Source organism: Chelonoidis abingdonii, chromosome 5 (genome assembly GCF_003597395.2).
Source record: "Chelonoidis abingdonii isolate Lonesome George chromosome 5, CheloAbing_2.0, whole genome shotgun sequence".
NCBI classification, from domain to species: Eukaryota; Metazoa; Chordata; order Testudines; family Testudinidae; genus Chelonoidis; species Chelonoidis abingdonii.
Genome location: NC_133773.1, coordinates 91,711,118 through 91,720,923, shown reverse-complemented (window position 1 = coordinate 91,720,923; position 9,806 = coordinate 91,711,118). Strand labels below are relative to the sequence as shown.

General features: G+C 40.7%; 1 protein-coding gene across 7 annotated transcripts in view; it reads left to right on the top strand.

Annotated features, from left to right (window-relative positions):
* EXOC1 (exocyst complex component 1) overlaps window positions 1–6,611 on the top strand; it is a 66,177-nt gene extending 59,566 nt beyond the window's left edge. For 6 of the 7 annotated variants that reach the window (XM_032782883.2, XM_032782866.2, XM_032782837.2 and 3 more), the window contains 3 exons: window positions 995–1,194; window positions 2,306–2,500; window positions 3,798–6,611. In XM_032782883.2, the coding sequence (XP_032638774.1) occupies window positions 995–1,194; window positions 2,306–2,500; window positions 3,798–3,950 (548 nt within the window). In that variant the 3' untranslated portion in view covers window positions 3,951–6,611. The remainder of the gene's footprint in view (window positions 1–994; window positions 1,195–2,305; window positions 2,501–3,797) is intronic. The other variant, XR_012655972.1, reaches the window with a different exon arrangement.
* Window positions 6,612–9,806: the final 3,195 nt, after the last annotated feature.

Genomic DNA, 9,806 nt, shown 5'->3' with positions numbered 1-9,806 from the left:
GGACGTGTGCAGCGTTCAATCGGTTTAAAGCTGCTAAAATTGGTTTAAACGCGTAGTGTAGACCAGGCCTCAGAGTAGCAGCCGTGTTAGTCTGTATCCGCAAAAAGAACAGGAGTACTTGTGGCACCTTAGAGACTAACAAATTTATTTGAGCATAAGCTTTCGTGGGCTACAGCCCACTTCATCAGATGCAAGTCCATGAAAGCATATGCTCAAAAAAATTTTAGTCTCTAAGGTGCCAGGAATACTCCTGTTCTTTTCTAAGTAAAAATTGTTCGTGGTAAGAAAAGTTGGGATATGCAGAATAGAGCTCATATTACAATACAAAAATCTTCAATAACAGCAAAGGGAGCCTAGAATAAATACTTCTTTTTGTATAATTTTTTTCAAGTTTTGCTACAATGAAGAAATATCTTCAAAGGGAAATAAATTATGTTTGTAAACTTCCACAAAGTGTACAAATCACTTGTTGCTAAACAAAAGGATCAGTCATGTAAATAAGTGCATCATATATCATTTTATAATATTTATAAATTACTCTCTATACTCTATATGTAAGGAGTGGAACACTGTAGTCTTAGGACTAATGTGAAGTGCTGCTTTGAATATTCTCATGTACTCACTTGTTCAGCAATGGAAATCATTTTGGCAGACTTGCCAAGTAAAAAGTCATCAGTCTGAATCCTCATCTCTGCTTAAAAGGATACAACTTACCAGGAATTCTTACTTTTGTTTGTTTTATCCCACACAGTTCCCTAAGGAGGTAATCTTCCTAGAGAAATTTTAGTTTGTGGATCTTTCTAAAATTAAAGGGCTCTAAAAATTTTTACAAATGACTGTTCTTGACATGAAAGCCAAAGACACTTTTCTGGAATTGTTCCCATAGTTGGTTCTTTTGCATTCATGTTACAAAGCTCTTTTTTCCCCATAATTTTAGACATTTTAATTACCTTAAGATATTTGTGTTAAATCTTCTTACTGTTTTGATTTTTAGTGGAGAAAGTAGCAAATGAAAGCCAGAAAACACCCAGGGATGTGGTCATGATGGAGAACTTCCACCGTATTTTTGCAACTCTCTCTCGTTTGAAAATCTCGTGTCTTGAGGCTGAAAAAAAAGACGCTAAACAGAAATACACTGATCATCTCCAGTCTTATGTCATCTACTCCTTGGGACAGCCTCTTGAGAAATTAAATGTAAGCATCTTTTTGTCTAATTGTATTTCTGATGCAAAATACAGTTGTCTTTCTCCAAAAACGTTTTGAGTTTCCTGCTCCAGGCATGTGAGGATGTGCCATTTCTTGTTCTGTTAACTGCCAACCAGGGTGACTTCCAAAGCGCTCTCATGTTCCCCCAGGACAATGATTTAACACCTCCATAACTGCTAATATATTGCAGAATTTTTGCCCAAATAGTCATGTGAGGACAGGTATTCTTTTCCAACACTAACTTTCATCACTAATTAGGAGCTTGGGGAGCTGTTGCCCACCACAGATAGTAAAAGCATTATCACCCTGTTTCTAAACTACTTTTAAAAAAAATGCTTATTTAATTTAATACTCATTTAATTCCTAATACTCATTTAATTGCCAAAACCAGATCCATATAAATGGCAGCACATTTTGCTTTAAGCTGAGCTATTCAATTGGATACCATAGTGAGATTTGTAAGATATCAGCTGTGCATATCAAATGTATTTGATATTGTTAATTAAGTTTTACTGTAATTAGGATTGTAGTTTTTTTGTTTTTTAGAAAATTATGAATTTTTATGGTTGAGAAATTAGTCATAATGAAATGTCTTTAGATTTTTTATATATCTATATATAAAGTGCTTGTTTGTCACCTAACGTGAGTTAAACTATGAAGTTCCTTACGTACATTTTTGAAGGCCCACTCCTCTCTGGAATGCATATTTTAGGATCTCATGTACGTGTGCATCACTACTACTTTTTATTTTTTCTTCTTTAGACATCCACAGCTCTTCTGCTATTTCTCCTCAGGCTATGATCTTGTTAGTTTTAGGCTGGATCAGCACCTGACAGAAGACTTCAAGGGAAACCTCAGGTGCTGCAAGAAGTGGTTCCTCTGAGTTAATACTTAACCAGTACTCTAGTGCAGTGGTGATGGTCACTGCTCTGTTTAGTGGGGTGGAACCAGATCCTTAGCTGATGTAAATCAGTATTGTTTCACGGAAGTCAGGTTTTTTTGTCTTGTGGAAACAAGATGTGCCATCAGATCAGTATTCCCACACTTACATGCACTACCCTACATTTATGATTATATTAATACTATAATTGTATTTTAGCATTTCTTTGAGGGTGTTGAAGCTCGTGTGGCACAAGGCATAAGAGAAGAGGAAGTAAGTTACCAACTGGCTTTCAATAAACAAGAGCTTCGCAAAGTTATAAAGGAATATCCTGGTAAAGAAGTGAAGAAGGGATTGGATAATCTCTATAAGAAGGTGGACAAACATCTTTGTGAAGAAGAAAACTTACTTCAGGTAAAACTGTCAGATTTGTATAAAGAATAATCTGACATCTCAGATTGTTTTAATGCCTGTACAAACTTTCTACCACTTTGTAGAATAGCCTTTAGTCTGCTTCTCTAAAATGAAACTTCGTAGGAATGAGAGAGAATTCGCATCTTGACTGCATCAAAAGAATGGTGTGTAAACTACAGCTCTGTATTCTGGGAAGCATATCATCAATAAATTAGTAACTTGCCATAACTTTTTCTTTTGAGGTGGTGTTTCTGCATATTCCCATTTGGGGGATGTGCTTTGAGCTTCAGGACTCTTCTGAAAATCAGTGGTGGTGGGGTTTTTTTTTGTTTTGTTTTGGTTTTTTTGGGGGGGGGGGGAGCCCTGCGTGAGTCCCTCAAAATGGAATGTTTGAGGGTTGAGTTTTCTTAAAGGGGTATTCACCCCCAATTGCCTCTACTCCTTTTGACAAACTGTATCAACTGCTAACAGGAGTTAGGAAGAAACTTCCCTTAGAGTATTCCGTAATTGTCCATTATTGGGTTTCTTGCAAGCTTGAAACAACTAGTGCTGGCCAGTGTGGGAGATAATACATCAGACTAGATGGACCACTTGTCTGATCTGGAAATTCATCTATTTCTATACATACGTTTTGGCACAGAATAATACTTTCAGTTCATTCTCTTCCAGTGCTATGAGTGGGATTTTAAAAAGTGGTCAGTGGGGGCCTAATTCTGTTCCCATTAGAGGGAACAGAATTAGGCCACTGCACTGAGGATTTTATAAAATCTCACCCTCTTTGTTCAGTTAGGCCTAGTCTACACTGGGGGGGACGATCTAAGACATGCAACTTCAGCTATGAGAATAGCATAGCTGAAGTTGACGTATCTTAGATTGACTTAGAATTACTTACTTCATGTTTCATGGCGCGGGATCAATGGCCGCAGCTCCCCGTCGACTTTGCTTCCGCCTCTCGCCAAACTGGAGTTCAGCAGTCGACAGAGTGATTGGGGATCGATTTATCGTGTCTACACTACATGCGATAAATTGATCCCCGATAGATCAATCGCTACCTGCCGATCTGGCGGGTAGTGTAGACATACCCTTAGTTACATGAGATTTGTATTTAAACCCTTTTTTATAATATTTTTTTAAAAAAAACAACCCAAAAACCTCTCTCTTGTAATTCTGACTTGGTAGAAGTTGTATAAATGTTTGTGAAAGGTGACTTACAGAAATTCTATGTAACAAAAATCTTGTTTTTACTGAATTTTGTCTTGATAAAATGTCACTTTAGTTTGTATTCCTTGTTTGGCAGGTTGTATGGCATTCTATGCAAGATGAGTTTATACGCCAATACAAACACTTCGAAGGCTTGATAGCTCGTTGCTATCCAGGATCAGGTGTTACCATGGAATTCACTATCCAGGACATCTTAGACTACTGCTCCAGTATTGCACAGTCTCACTAAATTTCTACAAGGGGAAAATGCTTGAAAAATATCAAGTAGTATTGAATGTTACTTGCTTTAAGAAGGTGAAATAAGAAGCATATATATTCTTAAATGTTCTATAAATGTCTAGTCATATTTCCATCTTGGATATATTTCAGTGCAGAATGAAAAGCCTAAATAGCAGTGTTGCTTTCCTGCTTGGTTGAAGCACTATTTTAAAGCATTAAGTTCATGAAACACTTAATATTTAATTTTTCTCCCACTGGTGCCCAGGTTTTTTTAAATCTGTAACTCTTTCTTGCTAACAGCAATTACCTTTGTATATTCTTAGCACCTGGAAAGGACACTACAGTCATCTGACTTCACACAAGTACTTTGCATCCTGGTAATTATGTAACCACTAAAAAGATTGTACAGAATTGGTTTTTTTCTGCCTCAAGCTGTAATATATGGATGTGGAGTTCAGTCCATGAAAGTATGAACTAAATTCATGTTTTGAGAATTAATGTGAATGTATGTGGCTGTAACTCTTCTGATCATAAGTAAAAATAATCTTTCAAACATAAGGTCTCAAACTTTTTATTCCAGAGTATTCATTAATTCTTTAGCTGTTCACCGCAAAAGCATCAGCCATCTCTTAAGTCCAAAATGAGGTACCTAAGACAAGGCAGAAAACTACATAATTTTCCATACATTTACTTTTTTATTATTTACTAGAGCATGACTGAACTTCAGTCATACACAGGGCTGGCTCTACAGTTTTTGCCGCCCAAAGCAGTGTGCCAAATTGCTGCTGCGGGCGGCGGGGCAATCGATGCGCCCTTAGGGCGGCAGGCACGTTTCCGTGGTGGCGGCAATTCGGCGGCAGCTTCTATGTTTAGCTGAAGCTGCCCCAGACAGCTAAACATAGAAGCTGCTGCCGAATTGCCCTCACCACAGAAACGCGCCTGCCGTCCTAAGGGCGCACAGACTGCCCCTGCTGCCCGGGGCGACAATTCAGCGCGCTGCTTGGGGGCAAAACAACAGGAACTACCACCCCTTGCAGAATGCCGCCCCAAGCACCAGCTTGGAATGCTGGTGTCTGGAGGCGGCCCTGGTCATACATTAAGCAGAAGGTCTGCACTACTACCATAAAGACAGCTAAAACTTTTTTTTTTTTTAAATGCATGAATTCCAAAATCTTAAGGGTCAAGACTTTTTCAAAACTACAAGGCTCTCGAGTTCATATTTAGGTTCCCAAATGGGAGCTTCTGGGTGGCAGTCACTTTGAAAATAAGATCATTTGTTTAGGTCCCCAAGTATGGACTTGAAAGCATAACACTAGGCACTTATTTCTGAATATTCTTACATTGTTTACACTGTAACACTACCTTGTCCATATTGCATAACTGTGTATTTAATGGTATGTATTAAATACAAACAATAAATCTTCAAAGAAACCATCTGAAGAGATCTCCACTTTTGAATTCATGTACTTGCATGCCAACATGGCAGGAACTTCTATTGAAATTTCTGAGCCATTGGTTTCACTAAGAAATTTTTTGTGTTAAAATGTTTCTAACGCACCAGTAATAAATTGCTTTCTGACCACGGTCAGTAAATAAGCTTGCTCAGGATTCTTGATTAAAGATAAATTACACAACTTTAATATTGCATTTTTAGGATTTTTTGCATTTAATCTGTCTGTTTTAAGAAAGGGAAAATCCCATGCTACTATTCAGCTTGCACACTTTACAAGCTGTATAGAATATATGACTGAAGCTTGTATATGTCTTCTGCAGGGTGAATTAGACTGTACAACAAAGGTGTGCTGTAAACTCTTTAAATCCAGAGCCAAGCAGCATGCTGAATTTATAAGCCCCCATCACACCTTGCTCCAAAGTTGGTAAATCTCTTGAGTTTATCATCTATTTCATAAAATGTGTAAATTCTTGTAACCAAATACCTGCCCAGATAACTATATGGTGTAGGGTGGTTTTTGGTACATGATTTTATTCTGTTAGGAATGCTGTTGCAATTCAAAATGGAGATTAGAATTTCAAGATGGTGCATATGTTAGGGAGGGTTTGAACTCCATCTTGGTGCCCTTCTTCATGGCATTTTTCCACCAAAACTCTGTTTCCAGGCAGAACTTGAGGGACTGAGAACTGGCTAGAACCGGTGTGTGCCTGTCAGAGTATGCCTGTGAGTGTGCCTCAGAAAGGCACACCACAGAGCACATAAGGAACTGTCAGCGATGACACAGGGGCTGTCCACCATCGAGGCAGCCATGTCCAGGTTTTTTGCACGGCATCGGATCAAGACTTTGGCTACTAACATCTGTCAAGGACTCTGATACTTACCTGATTCCTGTAATCCTCCAAAGGATCCAGTGAAGGCTTGCCGTCAGCTCAGATCTGTTGATCTCCTGCTTTGGCAGTAAGAGAGCCAGATCCTCCGATGTTCCAGAGATCCTAAGACGGACCATCCATTGTCAGTGTCCTCCATCTGCAGTTAGAAGAGAGACAGTAATTATTTTTAGGCATTTATTAGTTTAGCCAAGGGAGAGTTTAAGGGTCTGGGCTTTATGCCCCCTTACTGGAATCTGCTTGTGGATAGTTATATTTGTAGTGTTCCCCATAGTGAATCTTCCCCCAGTTGTGTCTATCCCTTAATAAATCTTCTTTCTGTTTAAGGTTATATTCTTTCTATCCTTTATTTCAATGCAACATGGGTGGGATGCACACAGATTTCTGATTCTCCCAGTTGATAGATGCTGGTAGGAGTCGAACCTGTTCTATATGTCACCTCCTTATTATTCTACACAGAGATTTGGGGTAACAATGGGCATGGGTAGTAGTAGAATCCATCCCTTGTTTGAGTGTTAGCTATGCGCTTGAATTTTTTTCTGTACACGCTTCAACCTGTATTGTCAAACATATTTAATATTTTAAAGCCATATACTGCTAGTGAAAAACCTGTTTCCATACCAAGTTTGAGTTTATTTTTAACTGTCAGTAATTCTTATTTGCAAGGTTGTTAGAGTGATGTTAGCTCCAGGAAATGAGACACACAAGGTATGTGAGGTAATAGCTTTTACTGGACCAAATTCTGTTGATGGAAAAAGACATGCTTTTGAGCTCCACAGAGTTCTTCACATCTGGGAAAGGTCAGTGTGCCACAGTTAAATACAAGGTTGAATCCTGCACTGGAATACATGTGGGGTTTCATCAAACAATTACAACTCATACTTGATGAGGACTGCATCCTGAAAGATCTTTACTGAACTCCCTCTTCTGGCTTTCAGATAACCCACCAACATTGCCAAGATCATAATCAGACGCATGATCCCCGCAGACCAGGGCACACCAACCCAAAGCAGCACCATATTCTGTCATAACACCACATGCAAAACCTTCAGCCATATCTCCATTGCCGCAATTATCAGTACCCCCCACCTCACCTTTCAAGATCCATAGGTCTTACACATTCCTGTCACAACAGGTGGTATACCTCATCCAGTGGATCAAATGCCCCTAAAATTAAGGTTTTTTGTATGAAGTTCACAGGGATGTTGATTCATATGAGAGAGACTATAAGTACAATGGGATCAGGAAACAATCTGAAGTCCCAAATCAATTGTAGTTACTTTTCTTTAACTCTTATTTCACAAACTAATGATAATTTAGCCTAAAACAAAGTCAGACTATGTCTAATGTAGTAGTTATTTACTGAGTGCTAACAGCATGCTTAGTGCTGTACAAAACTGATTATTACATGGTAGGTTTGATTCCATTTTTCATAGGTGAGAGATGATGTGAACAAACATTGTTGTCAACTACCAGAAGTGAAGTCACAATGCTTGTTTTCAGCTTAAATAACATATGCTGTAAAGTACCAGAGGGGTAGCTGTGTTAGGCCACGTCTACACTACGGGATAATATCGAATTAGCTAAAATCGGTTTTATAAAACTGATATTATAAATTCGATTTTATGCGGCAACACTAGGCACAGTAATTCGGCATTGTGCATCCATGGTCCGAGGCTAACGTCAATTTCTGAAGCGTTGCATTGTGAGTAGCTCTTCCGTAGCTATCCCACCGTTCCCGCAGTCTCCCCAGCCCCTTGGAATTTTGGGTTGAATCATTATTGTCGCGGGTGGTTCTGGGTAAATGTCGTCAGTCATTCCTTCCTCCGGGAAAACATCAGCTGACAATCCTTTCGCCCCGTTTTTCCCTGGATTGCCCTGGCAGACACCATAGCACGGCAACCATGGAGCCCGTTCAGCTTTTTTTTTTTTTTCCGGCACCATATGTATACTGGATGCTGCGGACAGAGAGCGCATACCCAGCGTTTATACTTACAAGCAGCATTCACTTGCTTTTGCATGCTAGAGAGGTTACCAGTCGTTCTGTACCGCTACTGCCGGAGTAACTGGCAATGAAAGACGGTTATCTCTCCCCTCTGACTGTCCGCTGCTATCATGAGTGCCCCTGGCTGAAATCGGCCGGGGTGACACGCAAAAGCAAAATTGGGATTGCTCCCGCGTCAATCCCTCCCTATAGGTTTCTAAAATGTCAGTCCGCCTAGAATAAGGGCAAGTGTATTAGACGACCAGTGTATCAGAGAAGCACAGCTGCTCCGTGTCAGTATTCACGAGGGGTACCCCTGCAACAACCACCGCTTGCTCCCTTCTCCCCAACCTTCTGGGCTACCGTGGCAATCCTGCACATTTGTGCATGAATACATAACAGAATGCAGAATAAGAACACTGATTAGTGAATAAAATGAGGGGAGGCAGCCTCCGCGCACGATGATAGTCCAGCAGGACATTAGTGGTGTGGGGGAGGAGCACGCACTGCTGCTGCTTGAGGAGTCACGCAGTACAGACTTCTTTCTTTATACAGGAAAGGGAGGTGGCTGATGAAGCTCATCCCGGTTGCTATGATGAAGACGGTTACTAGCTGTTCTGTCCTACTACTGGTAGTACCAGGTATCGTTCCTGTGTCTTACCACGCCCCCATATTCAGTAAAACATTGGATCAGGGTTCATGAGGACAGTATCAGTCCTATTGCACCGTTACCACTGGGGAGGGGAGAAGGAGCAGATACTGCTCTTCACTGCTGCAGCATCGCTCTACCAGCAGCATCAGTACACCACAGGTGACTTGAAAGAATCAAGAAATTATTTCTTTCCCTTCTTCTTTCACGTGGTGGCGGGGACAGAAATGAAGGCAGCCTCATCCGACCCAGCAGAACCGGTTGCAACCTGCAGACACTTGGCTCGAGCTCCAGCAAGAAGCATAATATTTCAAGAGACTGTGGACTGCTGGATAGCTCGACGTCTCAGTACCCTCCTCCCTCATGAGCGTCATTTGATTCTTTGGCTTTCCGTTACAAACTGTATGCCGCCTGTGTAGCCTGGAGATTTTTTCAACGCTTTGGCATTCTCGTTCTCTGTACGCGACGCTGTGATACACAACAGATTTGTCTCCCCATAAAGCGATCAGATCCAGTATCTCCCGTACGCTCCACTGCTGGAGCTCTTTTTGTTTTGTGGACTGCATCGCTACCCGTGCTGATCAGAGCTCCATGCTGGGCAAACAGGAAATGTAATGTCAAAAGTTCGCGGGCTTTTCCTGTTTACCTGCCCGCTGCATCGAGTTCAGATTGCTGTCCAGAGCGGTCAGTGGTGCACTGTGGATACCGCCCGGAGGCCAATAACCGTCGATTTCCATCCCCACTAACCGTAATCCGATATGTTAATATCGAATTTAGCGCTACTCCTCTCTCGGGAGGAGTACAGAAACTCGATTTAAAGAGCCCTTTATCGATATAAAGGCCTTGTAGTGTGGATGGGCTACAGCGTTAAATCAATTAACGCTCTTTAAATT